The 23321-nt window shown below is 38.5% G+C and overlaps 1 protein-coding gene across 2 annotated transcripts in view; it reads left to right on the plus strand.

Annotated features, from left to right (window-relative positions):
- The first annotated feature begins 352 nt into the window (after positions 1-352).
- The window catches only part of CHIC2 (cysteine rich hydrophobic domain 2), a 55857-nt gene continuing 32888 nt past the window's right edge, over positions 353-23321 (plus strand). The window contains exon 1 of one of the 2 annotated variants that reach the window (XM_080673773.1): positions 353-843. In XM_080673773.1, coding sequence (XP_080529899.1) covers positions 725-843 — 119 coding nt within the window. In that variant the 5' untranslated portion in view covers positions 353-724. The remainder of the gene's footprint in view (positions 844-23321) is intronic. The other variant, XM_080673772.1, reaches the window with a different exon arrangement.

Below are 23321 nucleotides of genomic sequence, written 5' to 3' on the forward strand. Positions count from 1 at the left end.
GGAAGTCAGACGGTGGCCTTCATCACAGACGAAAAAAACTGACGAAAAGCGAGATTCAATTGTTAAACTGCCAATCAGACACAGGATAAATTCTCTATTTCCAATCAGGGTTTTCATTTTCAGTTGTTTTGGTTGGAGCTACTTTGGTGAACTCTGTGCACCGCCGGACGCTCGGAGCCCTGTTCGCAGAATCGGGGTCACCGCCTCCGGCTCGCGGAGCCGCCCCCTGGCTGGTCGGCGACCTATTTGCGGAGGTCGGGGACGCGCCGCGGGAGCGCGCCCTCCAGGCGCCGTCCGCGGGTGGGAGCGGAGGAGGGAAGGCGGCCTGGGAGTGCGCGAGGCTCACGTGCGCGCGCCTACGCGCCCACGCGCCCACGCGCCGCCCGAGCTCCCGGGAAGTCTCGCGATGCCCTAGCCCGCTGCTCCCGCTGCGGGCGGCTCTGGCTGTTGCTGTGGTTGCCTGAGTTGCGGCGGCGGCGGCGGCGCTGGTGGAGGGGTCGGCCCTCGGGCGGATGTTGACATTGTGTTGTTATTGCTGACGGTAATGGCGGCGACGGCCGGGACCACATCTCCTCTGTAGCCTGAGTAGAGACCGCCAGGAGCCAAGTCCGCGGCCTCTGAGCTCGCGGCGGCACCTCCCCTCAGCCTCCGTCGCCTCGCAGCCCGTATCCCGGCCACAGCCCCTGAAGTCCGGCTCCTTCGGGCAGGGGTCTCGAGACTCAGGATGGCGGATTTCGACGAGATCTATGAGGAGGAGGAGGACGAGGAGCGAGCCCTGGAGGAGCAGCTGCTCAAGTACTCGCCGGACCCGGTGGTGGTCCGCGGCTCGGGTCACGTCACCGTGTAAGGCCCGGAGGAGGGCGAGGGCGAGGACGGGAGGTGCAGGGCTGAGGGCGGGGGGCGGGGGTGGCTTTACTCCTCAGGAGCCCCTTTTTCCCGATGTCCGTCTTGTGTCGGGGGCCTTTGGGAAAGTAGGCAACCAGGAAGTGAGAACTTGCTTTATTTTCATTTGTTTCGGTCTTCGAAGTGAGGACCTTACTCCCCAACAACCCTTTTAGCAGGCCTTACAGGCCTGGGGCGATAGGCAGGATCCCAGAAGGGAAGGTTTTTCTTTGGGGTCATTCCTTCGGGACACCCCCTCAGCTTCGGGGTAGAAGTACACGCATTTTTGAGGCCCCTCCCCCTTGTTTTCTCACCCAGTTACATATGGCTTAGAGGCTGGATCTGGGCCGTCTGAGACCCCAGTCACAATCGGTAATGACTGGTTCACTGTCGTTGTGTCTGTGTGTTTCACACGTTGCCCACAGGTCTCAGTTTCTTGCAGAGTCAGTTTCTGCAGAACTAATGCAAGTTCCCGTAATTGTGCATGGTGAAACTGCACAGATGAACATATGCTTAAAATCTGCAGAACGATATATGTGTACAAGTAATTAAAAAAATCTCTGATAGACATACTTCTCAGGTTACTAAGGGTTCTTTGAAATATAACTCCCTCTTTTGGGCATGAACTCTGGGATGGCTTCTTCATTTGATAAGCGTTCTTGAAAGTCTGATTGGGAACATTTAAAAGTCCGATATTATTCAAACAGTAAGGAATGATAGCTTCCTGAATTCATGACTAATAAAGGAACGTGAAGACTGAACCAAATAATGAGCTGGCCGGAAGCAGGAAGTTTTGTAATGTTTCTCTGAGAAGTCCAGAGTTTTGTACGACTTGAACTATTTATACTCTTTTTCGTGTTAGATCTCTTGTTCAAATCATAGGTCAAACGTCCATGCTTGTCAGATATTTCCACATTTCTACCTTTTCAGTAAAATAAAAGGGGCAGCAAATCTGAGACTAACAGTTTTCATTATATTTTGGTATAGGGTGATTGGAATGTGTAATTGAATAACTTTAGTGAAACAGTAAGACTTCTCATATAAGATTGTCAGGAAAATCTTTGCATTTGTCAGTAAATGATATGACTAGCGGTATTGCTGTTAGGCTATGTTTATATAATGCGTTCATTTCTTTAGCCCCTGTTAGTTTATATTCAGGTGACTTCTAGGGTAAAAACTGCATAATCACTGTCACAGTGCCATGAAAAGACAATGAAATTTATTACCACAGTAGCAGTTACTTAGTGTTTTTTTTTTTAAATTATATTTTTATTGATTTTAGAGAAGAAGGGAGAGGGGAAGAGAGAGATAGAAACATCAATGATGGGAGAGAATTATTGATTGGCTGCCTCCTGCATACCTGCTACTGGGGATCTAGCCACAATCTGGGCATGTGCCCTGACTAGGAATCAAACCTGGGACCTCTAGGTCTATGAGAGGATGCTCAATCCACTGAGCCACCACAGCTGGACAGTTACTTAATGTTTTAACTGTCATCACCAGCAGAATTAAGAGTTACAACCAAATACCATGGGTATTAAATCTTTAACATATTTCACAAAACTTTTATTTTACTCTCATAACCAGTCATTTAATTTTTAGCATGACTCTTAAGACCTTTTTACATGGTTTTAAATCTAAGGAATATGTGGATGCTTAAAGAAGGGATTTTCAAACATTTTTATGCTATCTGCTCATTTCCTCCCCCTACATTCCTGATGTCAAAGAAAAACTGGCAAAATTTTGGTATTTAAAAAGGTATAGCCATAGTTGTAATGTTTCCTTTTTTTTTAAGGAAAAGAAAAGCTAAGCATTTATTTGGGGTAAATGGAAAATATAATAGGCAAAGTGTTCAGAACCAAATAGGTGATCAGTTAATTTGATTATAGTTGGCTACTAGAGAGGTTAACAGGGTGAGAGAGAACTACCAGTGGTTCTCAGTCTTAGCTGCCCATTAGAATCATCTGGGGAGCTTAAAAAAAAACTCGCCTTTGCCCCAGGCCAGGCCGATTGAAGGCCAAATATCAGAGTGAGGGTCCCAGGCTTGGATAGTTTTTTTAAAAAAGTCCTACCGGTGATTTTTATGTGTAGCCAGGATTGCAAGCCACTATTTCAGAGTAGTATACGGAACTATATGCCACCAGTAAACAGTATTCTTTTCTACATTGGGAGTTAATATTTCTGTGATTTCGCTGAACCACTTCCCTCTCTTCCCTGTTACCTTGGTTTTTGGCTCTGGGTTGAAATCTATAGTCTGCCACTTGGGTAAATTACTTATTTGTGCCTCTTCAGTTAAGATAGAGATAGTGATAGTCCTGAACTTTTAAGATTATTAAGGATTAAATGAAACAATACTTGCAAAGAATTAGTCACATTGTGTGGAACTGTGCTCAATAAATAATAGCCTTTATTAATTATCTTCTGCACATGTTATTTCACTTTGAGAAGCATAACTGTAAAGAAACCTGAACTGCTGTTTTTAAACCTAAAAGTGATTCACTTTGTCTTATTTTCCATTTCTAAAATATTTGCATGAGGTTAAATTATGTGAAATATTTCGATGAGAATTAATGAGAATCTTTCTGATTGAAAATCTAAGCCTGGCCCTAGCCGGTTTTGCTTAGTGGATAGAGCATTGTCCCGCAGACTAAGGGTCCTGGGTTTGATTCTGATCAAAGGGCATGTACCGTGGTTACAGGCTTGATCCCCGCCCCCTCTCCTCGGGTGTATGTGAGAGGCAGCCAATTGATGTGTCTCTCTCACATAGATGTTTCTCACTCTCTGTCTCTCCCTTCCTTTCACTCTCTTTAAAAATCAATGGAAAAAATATCCTTGAATGAGGATTAACAAACAAACAAAAAGGAAATCTAAGCCTGTTTTGTGGTGACATAGATAGGTATAGTAATAGTAATACAGAACTTTCAAACTTTTTTTTTTTATATAACTCTGTCATGCATAATTCACAAGCATACTATGCCAGTGGGTAGCCCAGTTAATGCCTATTGTACCTATAAAAGTTTTTGAAATTAGTGCTTAGGAAAGTTACTGTAACTGTTGAGCATGTTCAGTTTTTCTTGCCTTTAAATGGAAAGAGCTATTAAAACAGTTATAGTAAGCGTGGTTAAACTTCTCACTCACTGCCACTGCCCCATCCCTTTTTTAAAACTAAGGAGCGGTCTTTCCTTACCAATTTGAAAATAAATGATATTGTTTACTGAGTCATCTGTAATCCAGATTAGTTGGAAAAGCTATAGGTCAATCCATATGTATTTTTCACAGATTTCACTTTTGAGTAGATCTTTATAGTTAATATTTTCCCATACTTTAATTCTATATCATAGTATAGAATTGCTTTTATCTTATTTTAGAGATCACTGTATTCTCATATGTTATCATTTGGTATGTTATAGTGGTGTGAAAAACAAAATTGTTTTTCATTCTCTACTACACAGGTAGTTCTTGGTTAATTTTGAGACATAATCAGATTTTTGGGACATAAGAATGTAAAAAGTATAATTTACCTAAACAAAGTCTACTTTAATGTGGTTTTTAATACAAATGTTTTCATATTGACTCCAAATCAGACTTATACTGTGTAATTCCATCAGGATCATCATTCTTTCTTGACATTCTTCTGGATGAGTATAATAATTTTCTTCATTGTTAGATTTGCATGTAGCAATATGGAACAAGATGGCAGCTCCAGTAGTGAGAAATCTTGGCAGGAGCATATTTTGACAAAAGTCATATTTGAAGGAAGAGAGGGAAATGATAAGTTCCTATTATTGTATAATATTTATGTATATGTAATTTAAAAGACTTGAGTTCACACTTAATTAAAGTAGGTTTCCTGTTTGTGTGTGGGGGCTGTATTTCTCATTTTATTATGTAATGAAGATGAGGGAAAAAGTGATTAACTTATTAGGTAGAACTGGCCAGGTTGGTTAATATTTAAAAATTATGGAGTTCTTTATCCCTCAAAATAAATTTTACAAAATATAATGATCATTTGTTGAAGGCTTTGATTTTTCACAATGGTGATAGTGCTAAAGGATGTGTTAACCTAAAAATTAGAATTTAAATATAGTTTTGGACCAGTATTTCCTAGCTAATCTACAATTATAACTGACATTATTTTTTCCTTTTCACTTAGTCATGACTTCCTATATCAGAATCAAACTTGGAGCTTTTCTAATGTTTGAGTTCTAGTTTAAGCCCTTTATAGAGCCAAGTTATTTTGCTGCAGTTTGTTTCTAATGTTATTCTTTTCTTATTTCACTAAATTATCATGTCTTCATGTACTCACTTCTGAGGTATAATTTTCCTACCATTGCCACAAATAATTCCTCATCCTTCACCAGTTTTTTTTTTCACCTCTAATTGTCCAACATTTATTGAAGTATGTTAATAATTGCATATTAATTGATTCCTTTGTTAGAAAATTTAACATACCAATAAGTAGGCTATACTAAATGGCTCCTTCACTATATATACATATACATACATACTCCATACATACCACATACATGGATACATACCTCTAAATATATAACACTTGCATATGTATTTATACTGCCATATATGTCCTTCACCAGTTTTTATCAGTGGCTGTGGGACGTCACTCTCTTTGCTTGTCTTCATCTTAGGTATGCTGTAGAAAGTTGAAAGATTTAGAAATGTGACTTGAAATGAAAAAATTTGGAAACTACTTTGGGGTACAATAGGATCTCTGCATAGGAGACATCACAAGAACACTTTAGTATATTGATTGAGCTTTCTAATGGTAGAGTCAATTAAAAAATGTCTATCTTGAAGTGTATCAGTATTTCAAGACTGTTACTAGATGTTATGGTAGCAAGGAGAGACCTGAACAAGATTTGCTGAAATAACAGAATCACTTCAGTTAAACAATTTTAACTTCATAACTCCCATCTTTTCCCCTCCAGCTAGCATAATATCGAAGGCATGTTTCATTTTAAGATTTTTGAAGACTTTATATTTCTCCACAAGGCTGTAAAGTTGAGGACAGGGATTGTACTTATTGGTCCTTATTTCTCCACTACTTAATATGCTGTCTGGAATACTATTGGTCCTGAAATGTTCTCTAAATGAATGAGATAATTCCATACATCTTTGGATCTTGTCAATTGCCAATACTTGTTTTAGAATCCATTATAAAATCATATTGATCAGTGTTTTCATGTTTGTGTAGTCTAGTTTAATCCCAGGGCAAGATTTCTTAAACTTGCCTAATTATCAGAATCACTAGGGCATTTTAAAAAATACACATTTTAGGTTCTTATCCTAAACATCCTCAATCAGAATCTTTAGGAGAAGAGCCTAGGAATTTTTATTATTAATAAGAGCATTGGTGACACTCATATCAACATTTGGAAAGCATTGGATGGTCCTATGGAAATTGTGTGGTCTTTGATGTCAAGCAGATTGGTTTCAATGCTCAGATACTTCCTAACTGCAAGCTAATTATATCTATTAGCTTTTCTGAACTTCAGTCTTCTCATCTGCAAAAGAGATACTATCTACCTCAGAAATTAGGTGTGAGAATCAGAAATAATGTATCTAATGATCTGGACCCATAGTAGGCATTCAGCAAATGATTATCACTTATTTTGATGTTAATACTTCATGCATATTTTTTGGTTAATCTTTACTGTTTTCTTGTAATCAATCCAAAAGGTGACATATGCTTTCCTGTTTTAAAACAAGATTTTGAGCATAAATCAGAATTATCTGATAGAGTACAGGAGACATTTAATCAAAAGCAGATATTATCAGGCCGCTAACAGTGATATTCTTAGAGGCTGTTAAGGTATTTTTGGGGTTTGAGGACCTTCTATAAATGTCTCTTTTGAATTTCACGTGTGGGCTTTTGTTTTCTGTTTATTTTTTCCCCCCCTATCTAGTTCATCAGGGTTACTTTGGAAATGAGACAACTTAACCTTATTAGAACCATGTATACTAGTAAAGTAAGAGATGTTGATTCTGAGTGCTGGATTTAGATGTTTGAATTTTTTAAAGTATATTTTTATTGATTTCAGAGAGGAAGGGAGAGGGAGAGAGAGAGAGAAACATCAATGATGAAGGAATCATTGATTGGTTGCCTCTTGCACACCCCACACTGAGGATCAAACCTGAAACCTGGGCATATGCCCTGACCAGGAATTGAACTTGACCTCCTGGTTCATAGGTTGAAGCTCAACCAGTGAGCCACGCTGGCCTGGCTAGATGTTTGAATTTTAATACTTGGGTTGCAAGATATTTGTTTCCTAAGAGTATTTTTTGCTTAATCCTTCATTATTAGCTGTCTTGGTGATGTTAATAATTTAACAAGTAATCATTAAATTTTATGGTAGGTATAATGTGAGAGGCTCTGGGTATATAGTTATGAATGAAACATACATAGTTGCTCTACTCTTATGGAGCTTAAAGCTAATAGACAAACTACATATAAGAAAATTGCTTTGAAGGAGACCAATAAAGTGCTGTGATTAAAAATAATGTGATTAAGAAAATCTCTGTGAGGAAATGACATTTAGAAGGGATGAAAGACTCCTAGAGAACAACAAAATAAGCATGGCTTGCCTAAGAAACTGAAAGGCTACTTCTGTATTGTGGCTATAATATAATGAACAAAGGGGATAGCTCCTTGAAATGAGGTTTGGTAATCTTAGTAGGGGCCAGAAAAGGTTATAGAGGGATTAGACTGAAACTAAGGAGAGTAGGGCTATTAGAACAATCTAGATGAGACATGATAGTGACTATGTGATGGGTGATGGTGTTTACATTAAGGAGGTATTACAGTTCTATAAGCCATCAAATTTCACAACTTCCCTATGAGGTGTGGAAAACATAGCAGTGGCCACTTTTGCCATCTCATTCGTCAGTTGTGTTTTTTGATTGTTTGTTTTATTTTTGTTTTGTTTTGATTTTGTGGAGGTTGAGGTCAAAGAACTGTGGCTGCCCTTACTGTTGATTGAAGACTGTTTGATGACATACCTGCATTTCCTGTTCTGCTGCCACAGGGCAGCTAGTAGGCCAAGAGAACTGCATGTGCCAGAAGTGTAGAGGGGCTTTCCCACAAGATCATAGATTTTGGAGTGAGGACCTTCATAAAGTGGAATCCTTTAGCTACAAGATGTGTGGTGTTTGACAATGATCTGTTGATTAGATTGGAGGAAAAGATTGTTTTTTACATCTTTACAATTAAAACTGAATTTTGTATATAAGGGCTAAAATTTTTTCACAAAGTCTTGGAAAAAATTATTTTTTCCCTTAAGCCTTTTTCCATCCTGCCACCTAGTAAATGAAGTTTATTTAGGGTAGAGTTGGTTGGACTTTGGAGTAACTTATAATTGTTTTTGGATTGATATGAAATGAATGTGTGTATATTTAATTTGACAAGCATGCATATAAATATATGCTTCCTGCAAGAGGCCCTTGTTTATTCTCTTTGATTTTGCATTGTAGATACAATACTAGTAGAGTTGTTGGTTAGTTCAGTGAAGGAGTTCCTATGTACCCAGCCTTTTTTCTCTGCCCTTTTTAAACTATTCAATTATAAACTTTACTTTAAATTGATATTTTTGGTAGTTTATACTATAAATCAGTTCAATCATATATTCTTAAATGAACACAATTTATCATCATTGTATAGATCATAAGATTTATATAAGTTTAAAGAATATTCTAAAATATGTATAAATTAGGTACACAAAGTCTTTTTTTGAGGTGGTCAGCTACGTATGATTTAAAGTAGTTGAGTTTGCCCAAGTGTCTATTAGTACACAAGTGGATAAAAAAGTTGTATATATATACATTGGAATATTACTTGACCATAAAAAAGTATGAAATCTTTCCACTTGTGACAACATGGATAGATCTAGTGGGTATTATACTAATTAAAATAAGTCAGACAGAGAAAGACAAACACCACATGATTTCACTTACTAGTATATATGGAATCTAAAGAATAGAGACAAACAAAAGAGAAACAGACTCATAGATGCAGACAACAATCTGATGGTTGCCAGAGGGAAGTGGGGTTGGGGGCCTGGGTGAAAAAGAAGTACAGACTGGTAGTTACAAAATAGTCACAGGAATGTAAAGTACAGCATAGGGAATATAGCCAATCATATTGTAATAACTATGTATGGTGCCAGGTGGGTACTTAAAATATCAGAGGGATCACTTTGTAAATTATATAATTGTCTAACCACTCTGCTGTATACCCAAAAATAATATAAAATAATATTAAATGTCAACCGTTTGAAACTAATGCTACTATGTTATAGAACTGTATAATTATGAGATTTATGATAGTGTGAATGTACTACATGATTTAAATTAAGTTTTTGATTTCATTAATCCATGTACTTTCACAGAGCCATATGAACCCAAACGTTCAGAATTTTTTTCACACAGTTAAAATTTTTAGATTTATTCTGAGACTAATGTGTATGTCTCCAACTCTAGGGGTTCTGTATCTTCTGGATAAACATAGTACACTTTCAGTTCTAGCCCTTCCTTCTTGAGCTACATTGATATTCAGATGTATATATCAAGGCAGCCAGATTCAAAGCATGATTTTTTTTTTTTTTTTAAATATATTTTATTGATTTTTTACAGATAGGAAGGGAGAGGGATAGAAGGCTGGAAACATCGATGAGAGAGAAACATCGATCAGCTGCCTCCTGCACACCCCCTACTGGGGATGTGCCCGCAACCAAGGTACATGCCCTTGACCGGAATCGAACCCGGGACCCCTCAGTCCACAGGCCGACGCTCTATCCACCGAGCCAAACCGGCTTCGGCAAAGCATGATTTTTATGTTTAAAGAATTTTAATTCTAGTTGTAACTTCATCTTCCAAAATAGGTAACAAGCTGGTTCCACTGAGCTCAGAGTTCAACATTAGGAAACAAGTGCTGTTGCCATGTGTAAAACCCATGTGTTCAGTGTGAATCTGAAATTTCTAGTTTGTACGTTCACTAGAGGCCCGGTGCATGAAATTCGTGCACGGGGTTGTGTGTGTGTGTGTGTGTGTGTGTGTGTGTGTGTGTGTCCCTCAGCCCAGCCTGCACCCTCTCCAATCTGGGACATCCCTCACAATCCAGGACTGCTGGCTCCCAACTGCTTGCCTGCCTGCCTTCCTGATTGCCCCTAACTGCTTCCGGCTGCCAGCCTGATCACCCCCTATCCACTCCCCTGCCAGCCTGATTGATGCCTAACTGCTCCCCTGCCAGGCTGATTGCCCCTAACTGCCCTCCCTTGCAGGCCTGGTCACCCCTAACTGCCCTCCTCTGAAGGCCTGGTCACCCCTAACTGCCCTCCCCTGCAGGCCTGGTCACCCCTAACTGCCCTCCCCTGTAGGCCTGGTCACCCCTAACTGCCCTCCCCTGCAGGCCTGGTCCCCCCAACTGCCCTACCCTGCAGGCCTAGTCCCCCACAACTGCCCTTCCTTGCAGGCCTGGTCGCTGCCAACTTCCCTCCTCTGCCTGCCTGATCACCCCTAACTGCCCTCCCCAACTGCTCTCCCTTGCAGGCCTGGTCTCTCCCAACTGCTCTCCCCTTCTGGCCTGATCGCCCACAACTGCCCTTTCTTGCAGGCCTGGTCCCTCCAACTGCCCTCCCCTGCTGGCCATCTTGTGGCAGCCATCTTGTGTCCACATGGGGGTAGCCATCTTGTGTGTTGGAGTGATGGTCAATTTGCATATTACTCTTTTATTAGATAGGATAGGTCTTGTCATCTATATAGAAAGATAAAATTTTGTGAGTTTATGGGTTTGTGTAGGTTGAATATCGCAGAATCCTAAATATCCACAACTGAATTCATAGTAATCCCCTCCCCTCCCTCCCCCGCAGTCAGCTTCACCTGCAGCCTTCCCATTCTCAGTTGATGGCAGATCTGGCATCCTGCTTGCTTAGATTAAAAAATATTTAACACATCCCCTCTTTCCCTTTAATTGTATTCAGTCTATAAAGAAATTAATCCATTGACTATCTTCAAAATATATTCAAAATTCAACCACTTTTTACCATCTCTACTGCTGGTGTGACTTGTCATTGTCTCTTTTGTGCCTCACACTTAATACTTTTCTTCTCCCTGCTTCTACCTTTTCTCAACCTTTGCAATACATTTGCCATAGTGATCCTTTAAAAATATAGATCAGATCGTGTCTATTCTGTATTAAGCTTCCCCAAGGATCCCCCTCTTCAGAGTTAAAAGTCCCTTTTAGTGATCTATAAGACCCTAACTGATCTGGACCATCATTACTTCTCTTACTTCTTTTCTACTATTCCTTCATTTGTTTACTGGACTCTAGCCACACTAGCCTCCTTTTCATCCCCTGAATTATTCCAGGCACACCCCCAGCTTTGGGCTTTTGCACTCCCTTTCTGGAATATTCCCATCAGATATCCAGTGCCAGCTCCTTTATCTTCTTTAAATCTTTCAGTTATATCCTTAATGAGTCCTACCCGCCTCTCTTTTTAAAATTAAAATTTATTTACCTACTCCTTATTCTGTGCTACCTTTTTCTTCTTTCATAGTGCTTCCTCTGTCAGAACATGAGTGTGCTGGACTTGATAAAGGGCACAGACTTGCAAAGAGAAAAATCTCAAATTTTTTTGACAAGAATAAAGTTTTAAAACTTAATTCCTGCTTTACAGCAGCTGTCCACCTATAAAATGTCAATCCAGTAAACCCTTGCTAATGTTTTCTTGAGAACTTGGGGATAGTATTTGACCTTTGGGCCATCTATGACCCTAATAGGCCAATTGTCTTACCTGAGGCAAATAAAACCACAAAGGAGATTTGCTCTCCTAAAACAATATACCTTGTTGATATCTGAACCAGGATTAGAATTCGAGCATGCTGTCTCTCCTTTGTGCTGCTCTTTCATCTCACCACAGTAACTGCTTTGTGCTTTTCAACCTTGGTCTCACCTGCCTGGATTCCTGACCCACGTTGCTTGCCCATATTTGCTACTAATGCTTTATTATTGCCTGGCTTTCCTGAACCCAGCACCTCTTTGTGTACCTTATTTCCTGTACACTATCCCCTGACCTTGAAGAGGTTGGCAAAAAGTTGAAAAATCTTTGACAGTTATCATTAGCCAATTTGATCATTGGCTGTTCTGTTTGCTAATCTACTTGAAGATGGTATTTATGAAGTCAATGAGATCTAGACATTCTCTAATTTATCAAGTTATCCATAGTGGATATTAAATGATAATATTGCCCACTTTATTAGAAGTATAATAACCATAATAAAAACACAGCAAACATTTATGTTATGTTATAAAAGCAGTTATAACATACTAGTGACCCGGTGCATGGATTCGTGCACATTGAAAGGAAATTAATTAGAAGGTGGCTGGCAGGGTGGACTGGGCAAGATGGGACAGACACGCCCTGGAGCCAACATCCCATGTTCCCTCTCTGGCATCTGCGGAGTGAGCAGGGTCCGTCCGACAGGTGGGGTCCCTCGGTCTGGCCTGCGGGGATCAGGCCAAAACTGGCTCTCCAACATCCTCAAAGAGGTCCCGGAGTGGGAGTGCAAGAGGGCACTCTGCAAAGTTGCTATCGTACAGGGTGTGGAACACAAATGCAAGTGTTCAGTAAACCAGATTTGGGCCAACAATGCCCCAGCAACAACATAACCCATGTCCAATGGTGGAATCGCGTGGCTCAGCGAGGAATCGAGCTCCCTCTGCTCTGGTTTCGGGGTGCGTTCCCTGAGAACCACTTCTGCCAAATCACTGCTGCTTGGCAGCTCCTGCATTGAGCGTCTGTCCCCTGGTCAGTGCGCATCACAGCTACCGGTGGGATGGGAAGAAGGACACTTAGCATACTAGCCTTTTATATATATAGTGAGGGTTTATGCCATGCACTGTTGGTGCTTTATGTATATGAACTCATTTAATGAGTTAGGCCAAGTGTTATTCCTGGTATAAATAGGGAAACTGAGACCCAGAAAAGCTTCAGTTTAACTTGCTCAAAGTGACACATCTAGTGAATGGCAGTGTCAAGATTACATTCCAGATAGTCTGCCTCCAGAATCTGTTTGCTTAATTGCTTTTTAAAAAAATACAAGGACTAAAAGCAACAAACTCATGTGCTCTGTATTATTTGTCAACACATTTATAACAAAATCCTATGTATTTTGGGATTTTAGGTACAAATGTGAAAAGCTCAAAAATATTTTTTTCTAGATCCATATGACAATGTACTAGGTGTACTGGTTAATGCGGATTTTTTCCAATAGATGAAATTACACATATGTTGATATATATGCGATTTGTTATGTATGCTATTTTGTTGTATTGACAACAAGCTTCAAAACTTCAGTGTCAAATTTGCTGAAAATTAACATCATAGATATTTTTACGCTTAAAAATGTCAAATTTCGTGCCAAAAAAGGAGCATTTTGGGGAAGTTTTAATTCATTACTTTATTCTGAAGAAAAAGTTATCGTATACTTTGGGAAACTTATGGTGAACATGCTCCATCTACCTCAAGATACTTGTGCACACTGGTTTAAACGCTTTAAAAGTGATGATTTCAATGTGAAAGACAGAGAACGTCCAGGTCAACCGAAAAAGTTTAAAGACCAACAGTTACAAGCATTATTGGATAAAGATGCATGTCAATCTCAAAAACAACTTGCAGAAAGATTTAAACGTTGCTCAGCAAACAATTTCCGAGCAATGGGAAAGATTTTAAAGGAAGGAAAATGGGTGCCACATCGACTGAACGAAAGACAAATAGAAAACTGAAAAGTCATCAGTTAAATGTTGCTTTAACGGCACGAAAGGAAGTCTTTTTTGCATCGAATTGTGACTGCCGATGAAAAGTGGATTTATTTTGAGAATCCCAAATGCACAAAATCACGGGTTGATTCAGGTCAACCATCATCGACTACAAGGCCAAATTGCTTCGGAAAGAAGACAGTGCTCTGCGTTTGGTGGGATCAGGAAGGTGTGGTGTATTATGAGCTTCTAAAACTAGGTGAATCTGTTAATACTGATTGCTACCAACAACAAATAATCATTTTGAACCACGTTTTGATCGTGAAACGACCAGAATGTGCCAGAAGACACGGCAAAGTAATTTTGCTTCATGATGACGCACCATCACACACTTCAAATCCAGTTCAAGACACGTTAAAAGATCTTGCCTGGGAACTATTAACCCACCCACCGTATTCACCAGAACTTGCTCCTTCAGATTACCATTTGTTCCGATTGATGGCACATGTACTTTCTGAGCAGCACTTCAAAACATACGAAGAAGTGGAAAATTGGGTCTCTGAATGGCTTGCCTCAAAATAAGGAAAGTTCTGTTGGGACGATATCCACAAATTACCTGAAAGATGGGGGCATGTGTAGCTAGCAATGGACATTACTTTGAATAAAGCACTTTTGATGTTTCTCTTGAAATTATCGTGTTTTCTTTTATTACAAAATCTGCCATTATTAACCGGTACACCTAGTATTTGTTATGTATTAGTCTTCATTTTATAATTTCTGTTTGATGGAAAAAGTTTTTTCCTTCAATTCTCAGATATTTGCTCTATAAAGTTTCTAGTTCAAGGAGATAAACATTTTCTATGCTTACAGAGAAAGTTATTAGAGGCATTGTTTTATAGTAGAAATTGCCCTGGGCTTTATTGGGTTCAAGAGAGTAAAGCTCTAGCCTCGATCCTACATATTAGGTATGAAACCCAAGTTACTTGCCTACTATGCATCAATTTCTTCATCTAAAATGCAATATTCAGACTAAGGACCCTTTTTAGCTCTCAGATTCTGATATTCTGTTGTGGAATTAGAATTTTTTCTCTTTAATTTCTAAATTCTTTACAATATACTTAATATATATTTAAACAAACTTTAAAAATCCTTACCAATCTCAGAGGGAAGCAGGGGAGGCAGGAAGAGATCAACCAAAGAACTGTGCATAACCCATGGACACAGACAATAGTGTGGTGAAGGCCTGGGGGAGGGGGACAGGAGCAGGGGGGAGGCGGCTAATGGGGGGAAAAGGGGACATCTATAATACTTTAAACAATAAAGATAAATTTAAAAATGAAAAGATAAAATTAACACACCTCTAAAATATACTTTAGAACAAGTAGAATTATCTTGAAACCTAGACATGTCAATTACAGTGAAACCTCTGTTCTACAATGTCTCCCATCTCAAACAATTCGCTTCTCAACCTGACAACCCTTTTATGCTGATACCTGTATGACCAGTCACGCGTCAGAATGCTCAAGTAAGAGTCAGTTTACTACTAAACTTCATGTTAACATCTCAGGAAATTGTGCTGTCAATATTTTCATGATTTTTGCTTTTGTTGCTGCTTATTATTAAGTTTTTTTACTGTACATTTCTTTTTTTATTAAATTTTCATTAATATTTCATGTCCTTTTTGTTTTTAAAGTGTTTATAAACAGCACGTTAGACATGTACCGTATATAAGAAGGGTTAAAACAGATTCATTTGGGGGTCTGGAACAGATTAATTCAATTTACAGTATTTCTAATGGGAAAAAAATAATCTGGGCCCTGGCTAGTATGTTCAGTGGTTAGAGCATTGGCCTGTACACTGAAGGGTCGCGGGTTTGATTCAGGTCAAGGGCATGTACCTGGGTTGTAGGTTCGATCCCCCATGTGGAGGCAACCAATGGATGTATCTCTCACACATTGATGTTTCTCTTTCTCTCTTCCTTCCTTCCACTCTCTATAAAAAATCAGTGGGAAAAATATCCTTGAATGAGGATTAACAATAAAAACAAAACAAAAAAGATTTGGTTTTTGAACAGCCTTCTGGAATGAGTTAAGTTCTAGAACCGAGGTTCCACTATGCACACATATTTCCTTAATCTGACTTAAAACTAAAAAGAAAGCCCCTTTAATTTTCTATCTTTCCTTCAGGTTTAATCTTTTTCCTAATTATAATGAAAAACATAATGATTATTTAAAAATTTGGAGGTAGTACTTCCCAGTGAAGCAGAAAATAAACCATCTATAATCACCAAGAGGCAACGGTCATTTAATATTTTGGTGTATTTATTCCTAGTCCTTATTCAGTTTTTCCCCTAGAAATCTTTATCTTAAAATAATAATATATGCTATTATAGAAAATATGAAAATGGTAAAAATGCAGTATCACCCATAATATTGGCTAGGGTTAACCACTGTTAACATTTTGATGGATTAACTTTTTCTGTTTTTCTCTGTGTATATAAATAATTTTATTAAAATAATTGAGACCATGCTTATAAGGTATTTTGTGTTCTACATTTTCCGCTTAACATTTTGGGAATATATACCAGTATTATTATGGGTTCTTTAAAAGTATGAAATATTAGGGTCTGTTAGATTTCAAACAATAGAACCACCAAGGGGCCTTAAGCAGTGGAAGTTTATTGTAAGAATTCATGGAGACTAAGGAAGACAGGAAGCTTTGTCATCCAGGCTTCAAGGAGACTAGAATATTACTGTTTTGGATATAGTACAGCTCTGGTGATGAAATTATTCGTCATTTTTCTCGGCAGTGCGTGTCCTTTGCTCCCTGGTCTAGTAGTCTGTCACAGTGACTTACCTGACTTTCAATTCTAGCTTCTGCTGTTGCAACATAAACTGGCAGAGCACTTTTCCCCTCTATCTCATAGTTTCTGCTTACTATTGGCTTCAGCTTAATCTTAATTGCTACTTATTTGTGGCTTTACAGTATCTTGGCTTCAGTTAAATTTTATGTTACCAACAATTGTCTCTTACTTTCAGATAACTCAAGAAAGAGTGTCAGATGAGTTAGCTAATGTGCAAGTTGGGTAGCAGCCTGCCATCCCATATGCTGCTAGCCAGCCCACGGATTAGCTGTTCTTAAAGCAGATGCCCATTTGTGTTTTAATTTGCTAGAGCATAGCGAGCTAGCTGTTAGGCACTCAGAGTAACAGTTATTCTATACTACACATTGTTTTGAACTGTATAGTATTCTTTCATATTGATGTATTATGATTAATTTAATACAACTGTAGTACATTTCTATTGTTTTAAAACCCACTGTTAAAATAACACCAAGCCCTGGCTGGTTTGGCTCAGTGGATAGAGCATCGGCCTGCGGACTCAGGGGTCCCGGGTTCGATTCCGGTCAAAGGCATGTACCTTGGTTGTGGGCACATCCCCTGTGGGGGGTGTGCAGGAGGCAGCTGATTGATATTTCTCTCTCATCAATGTTTCTGGCTCTCGATCCCTCTCCCTTCCTCTCTGTAAAAAACCAATAAAATATATTTTTTAAAAAATTGAAATTTAGGAGGTAAGAAAAATAATCACAGAACAAAACACATTGAAACAGTCAGATTCTTGGGAGTTGTGCATTTAAAAGGCAAAACTCACCATTAATTCAAAATATATTTTAATTCAAAATAATGATGCATTAGTGAATTCTAACACAATAATATGAGGCATACCAGGAACATCCTATCTAATAAAGAGGGAATATGCTAATTGACCCTCATGTTGTTGCAAAGATGATGGCGCCCACAGCCAGTAAGGAGGGACTATGCTAATGCCCTGCCCTCAAAGATGGCGGTGCCCACAGCCAATAAAGAGGGAATATGCTAATTGACTGCCACACCCTCACAGATGGCAGTGCCCACAGCCACAAGATGGTGGTGCCCAGTCCCCTTAGGCCTGCCCTAAGGCGGGCCCGGCCGCTCCACGCGCCTGCCTCTGAGTCCCCCAGTCCTCTCAGCCCCCCAGCCGCCCAGGGTTGGCCCGAGGTGCAAGCAAGCCTTGGATGGCGGCTGCCCAGCTGCCCAGGGCTGCCTGAGGCTCAGGTAACCAGGGCCAGCCAAGGCTTGCGCTGCCGGCAGTGGCAGCAGCAGAGGTGTGATGGGACGTTTTCTTCCCCTGATCGCCGGGTTGCCTCCGCCACTGAGGGCTCCCAGACTGTGAGAGGAAGCAGGCCGGGCTGAGGGACCCCCCTCCAGTGCATGAATTTTTATGCACTGGGCCTCTAGTAGAAGAAATAAAAATGCAAGTAAAAAGGACTGGGCTTGAGCTACAGAAAAGGTTGAAATTCATTCAGGAAAACTATTGACTGGTGAACCCAAGACTCCCTGTTTACTTATAATAAAATACCTAGTTAATATCAGTTAAAACATTCAAATAGAAAAAAAATTACGATGCATACTATAAAAATACATTTAAAGTATTTACTTAGCAACTGCTTACTATACATCTGTTGAAAAAACATTCTACTTTAAGAAAACAAATGAAGTAAAATGTCTTTAATACTCCCTTACCAAAATAACAGTGCAGAATACTTGATTCTTTAGTAACGTATCTGTGCCACTGTAATTATTTCCTTCTGATACATTTTTAGAAGTAGAATTACTGGGTCAAAGTGTTACTATCTGATTGTATCCTTGAAGACTATAATTTTGTAAGATTTTTTTAATCCTCATCCGAGGATATGTTTTACTGATTTCATCTTTTAATATATTTTTATTGATTTTAGAGAGGAAGGGAGAGGGAAAGAGAGAAATTGATTTCAGAGAGGAAGGGAGAGGGGAGAGAGAAAGAAACATCAAAGATGAGAGAGAATTATCGATTAGCTGCCTCCTACATGCTCCCTATTAGGGATCAAGCCTGCAACCTGCAACCTGGCCATGTGCCCTGATTGGGAATCGAACCATGACGTCCTGGTTCACAGGTGGACGCTCAACCACTGAGCCAAACCGGCCAGGTGAGAGAAGAGGGGAGAGGGAGGAAAGAGAGAAAGAAAAACATCCATCAAACCTGAAACCTGGCCGGTTTTGTGTTTTCTTTTTATTTAACAATATATGTACTTTTCATGTTATTTGCAAACTTCATTTTTAATAATTGTCTAATATTCTGTTATATTGAGATAGTATAATTTACTTAACATTCACATGATGTTTATTTCTCTATCATTTCAGGGAACTTGTTATGCATATATTTTTATTTACATTCCAGATTATTTTTAGGTTAGATTCCTAAAAGAGAAATTAACTGAGATAATGGTATAAATATTATTAATGCCAAATTGATTATTGGAATGGTTTTAATAATTTATAGTTTCACTGACAGGGCATAATATTTTTCATCCTAAGATTTTCTTACCAACATAAAATCTTTTTTTGTTTTATTTTACTTATTAGTCTTTGGAGATAACTGAATTAAGATGCCACCTTGAACCACATTTTTCAAAATTAAATGCTACTTCCAGGCTTTTGGATTAATGTTAGGTTATTAGGTTTGAAGGGAGTTCAGCTTCCTACCCCATTGCTCTTCTTTCAAGCATATCAAGTCATCATTTTAAAGATGAAATTTGGCCTTTCCAATTCTGTCCAGGGCTAATTGTACTTTGACTTAAAAAAAAGTAAATTCTTTTTACCAGATTTAAAAATGTTAAACTTAAAGGTGCGTAATGAATATGATGCTGTCAAGTTAACCTGAAACATGTATCTCATTTTCATTGCTAATAAACCCCACGTCTTGCCAAACTTAAAAAACACCCCCCCCCAAATAGAACTAAGTATTATCAAAACTAAGTAACTTATGCCACATTAAAATCATTAAAGGTAACATTTTGTAGTTAATATTAAGAAACATGAAGTGTGGTTTTTCTTACCCATTTAATAAAATAAGATGGTCTTATAAAACTTTATCTGACAGTATTACTTTGGTTGACCTAGAATTAAAAAAAAAAAGGCTTTAGCAGAAATGAAACACATAACAAAGGAGCTGCTGTTTTCTATGTCTGTAAGACATTCCCCACTCTGATACTCAAGCTCTTTGCTAGGAGAAAGCATGGTGTATGAAGGAGAACTTGCTGAAAAGAACTGTTTTCAGTTGTTGAGAGCAGACTCATCAGTAATGTTGCTTTAAGCATGACTAGTAGTTTGAATAATGAATGGGAGGTGAGATAAAGATAATGAATGTAGAGGACTCTTTCAGGAAATTGGATGAGGAAGGAAAAGAGAAGGTTGCCATTATATATTTAAGGGAGAAGAAAATAGGTGTTCAGATTCTCAGGCTTGGTAGACTTATGCAGGTGTGTAGGCTATATCTATAAGGAGCCAGAAGAGAGGGAGAAATACAGTGGATTGCAGAGGAGACTGGAGGAGTTGCAACTAGGAGTAAATGGCTAGCTTTGGCTTGCCTCTATTCAGAAAGATGGTAAAGATACTGAAGACATAGGTAAATCTAAAAAATGAAAGGGTGAGAGGCAAAGTAGTTTATGTTCAATGGTCTTTTTACTCTGATTGCAATTAAGGACTATGGTTATCTGCAAAAAATGTGAGTTGTGAGGATAAGGTTGAGCAATAGAGAAACAACAACTGTGGAGTATGGAAAAGGGAGTTGATTAGGAATGAATAAAGATTATTATAATGTTAACCTAACTGAAGTTAGATAATATATTTATAATATGTTATTTTTCTCTTGTAGCTTCAGGCAGTGGGAATTAAAGAAAGTAGAAATTTCAATTCGATTGGATTGATGAGACATTCTAGAGATGCAGAAAATAAAGGGTGTTTGTTGGAGTATGGTCAAAATGAATTATATAGTTCTGGCAGACAGGAAGGAAGGGAGTCATAAGGGAGCTGGTATAGAGTGGAAAAGCAAGGAGGAGTGGTAAGCAGTAGGATACAGCCAGAGATGAAGAAACAAATTTGGTAAGGGTGGGAGAAATGAAATGATTGATGGTAGTGGTAAGAGGGGAATTTTACAGTTCAGAATTTTAGATACAGTTCCAAGTGATGACAATATACAGACTGTTTCACGGTGAAATAGGTTGCTGAATTAAATAGAGGTGAATTTCCTTAGAATAGGTGAAGTCAGATGACCACTTAGTTCTGGTGCTGAATATTGAACTAATTAGAATGAAGACAAGAGTCATGGTAGAAACAAAAACTGACATGGATGTCTATGTCCTTAGAGTGTGAAGGTGGGCAGAAAGAGTTTTAACATAGCAGGCTTGAGACTGCTATTCTTAGAAAGGCTTGCTTGCAGTGTTGGCTCTTTGCTTGTGTCTGGGAATTTGGAATTTAGGAGAGTTCTCAGTATTCCCAGAATTTATAAGAATAGCTCACTATGCCTAACCTGTACAGTGTGGTGTATATTGAACACCTGGTTTCATTCTGGGAGTCTGGAATTTTGGTACATGCTAAGGAGAGGTTGCCCATGTGACCAAAGCACTGATTAATAAGCTTTCTGGGTAGACAACATTGTCAAAGCTAGTTACAGTAAAATCTTGATATAATGGACTAATTCGGACAAGGGGGTGTCCGTTAAAGCTGAAAGCCTATTATATAATAAAGTAGGTTTTCTGAATGTGTATGTTAAAAAATTGACAAATTAGTTGGTTTACGTGGGTTTTTTTGTTTATGTGTTTTTACTTATGTAAACAGGTTTGTGTAATTAAAATTAAGTATGTATGAAAAGTTTAATTTCACAGAAAAATTTTCTATGTATATTACTGTAATTTTTAATTTATACAGAATAGGACTAGTAAATGTACATTCACTAGTCACAGTGAGTAAACAGATGCACATGGCTGGGGCGTGGCTTAGCACACTTAGAAACAGCCTACTTGAGTTGAAACTGCTGTAGAAGTCACAGCACACGACAGAACCAATTACCGTGTGAAATGTGGTGTGATCACGTGCTAATCATTCACCCAACATTGTTTACGACTCTTGGATTTTACATGTAGACTATGTAATATTTATGTTGGCGAAATTACTACAGTGTTTTATCCAACATATGACCTATTCACTAACATTTGTTAAAAATAACAGTGAAGCAATAACAAAAATATAACCTGTTAACTTAATTATAAACAAATCTTGTTAAGAGAATTTTAAAATTAACAGGGTGTTAATTTCCACATATGACATATGGACCAGAAATTTTGTTCATTAAATCTGAAGTTCGTTAAACGTAGTTCCACAAAATTGAGGGCTTACTGTAGTGGAGGAATTCAGCACATCCTCAGTGTCTTCACTGAGAAGAGACTCTTGGAAGCTTGTTTCTGTTTTTTTCTGTACTTCACCCCAGTGTGTCTTTTATTTTATCTGTAATGTATTTTTGTTGTTATTATTATTTATTTATTTATTGTTAAAAGTATTACATAAGTCTCCTTTTCCCCCCATTGACCTCTCCCCCAGCCGTCCTCACCCCCCAGTACATGCCCTCCTCCCCTGCCCCCTAGTCTGTGTCCATCACCCCATGTTGTCTTTTCCTTTTGCTGCTTTTGCTTTGTCTCCTTTTGCTGTAATAAATCTAGCTGTGAGTGCAACTATATGCTGAATCCTCTGAGTCCTAATCAATCATTGAACCTGAGGTTGGTCTTGTGGGCCCCCAACACAGAGAGAGTGACCTGGAAGTCTGAAGATGACAGTTGAGACTTGGAACAATGTGGTATAAACCAGGATTCATGGGCATTAGAGGAAGAGAAACAATGGTGTGGAAGACTACAATGAGGGATTAGTGAAATTGGACATTTTTTCTTTTTGAAAATTGATTGATTTATTCAGCAAATATTGAATATTTATGTCTGGCATTGGGCCAGATATTTGAGGTATAAAGATAATTATGGTACCATACCTACCCATAAACCACTCAGTGTTTATCAGAGTAGGAAGTTAGGCTTGTTAACATAATTATAATAAAATATGGTAAAGATGTATAAGAGAGAATATAATCAAGTATTATGGGAACATGGGAAATGGAGTCTGGAAGATGGACTCCAGGGAATGAGCTATAATTGAGGATTCCTAAGGAAAGTGTCATTTCAACAAGATTTTTGGTTAAAGTGAAAAAAGAACTTTTAAGAGATACAAGGAAGTAACTAGGTAGGAGATAAACAGGTTAAATATTAAAAGGAGTTTGGAAGAGGAAGGAACTATCAGGAAAAGGAGATTCTGAATTGGATGAATATGAAAGTGCAGAGGATCAGATTGGAGTGGCTTACACTTGAGTTATGGCTACAGATTGTAGGAACCAGGTGACTGAAATGGCAGTAGGTGAGATATGGGTAAAACAAGCCTCTTTCAAAATGCCACTTAGATTTAGGTGTGAAGTTACAGTACCTCTGCAAAGCTTTATCAGGTATATTACATGAACTTTCAAAATTACCTTAAGTTATATAAAAGTAAAAAAGTTGCCTTGTGCATGCTTTCTTTAAAAAAAATTTTTTAAAGTGAGGTAAGTCTTTTTTTGTAGGACCTTGTGATCATGAAGTGTTACATAAAAGGTGTTTAATAGTTGTGATTTCAAAGACTTCTCTTTTCTGGAAATACTAGTAGACTTGTGAACTTGTAATAGGTTAGAGTAAAATAGATTAAGTTTAATGCATTTTATCTCTGTCATATTGCCATCCTTTG

This window comes from Plecotus auritus (assembly GCF_963455305.1).
Source record: "Plecotus auritus genome assembly, chromosome: 1".
Classification (NCBI taxonomy): Eukaryota; Metazoa; Chordata; class Mammalia; order Chiroptera; family Vespertilionidae; genus Plecotus; species Plecotus auritus.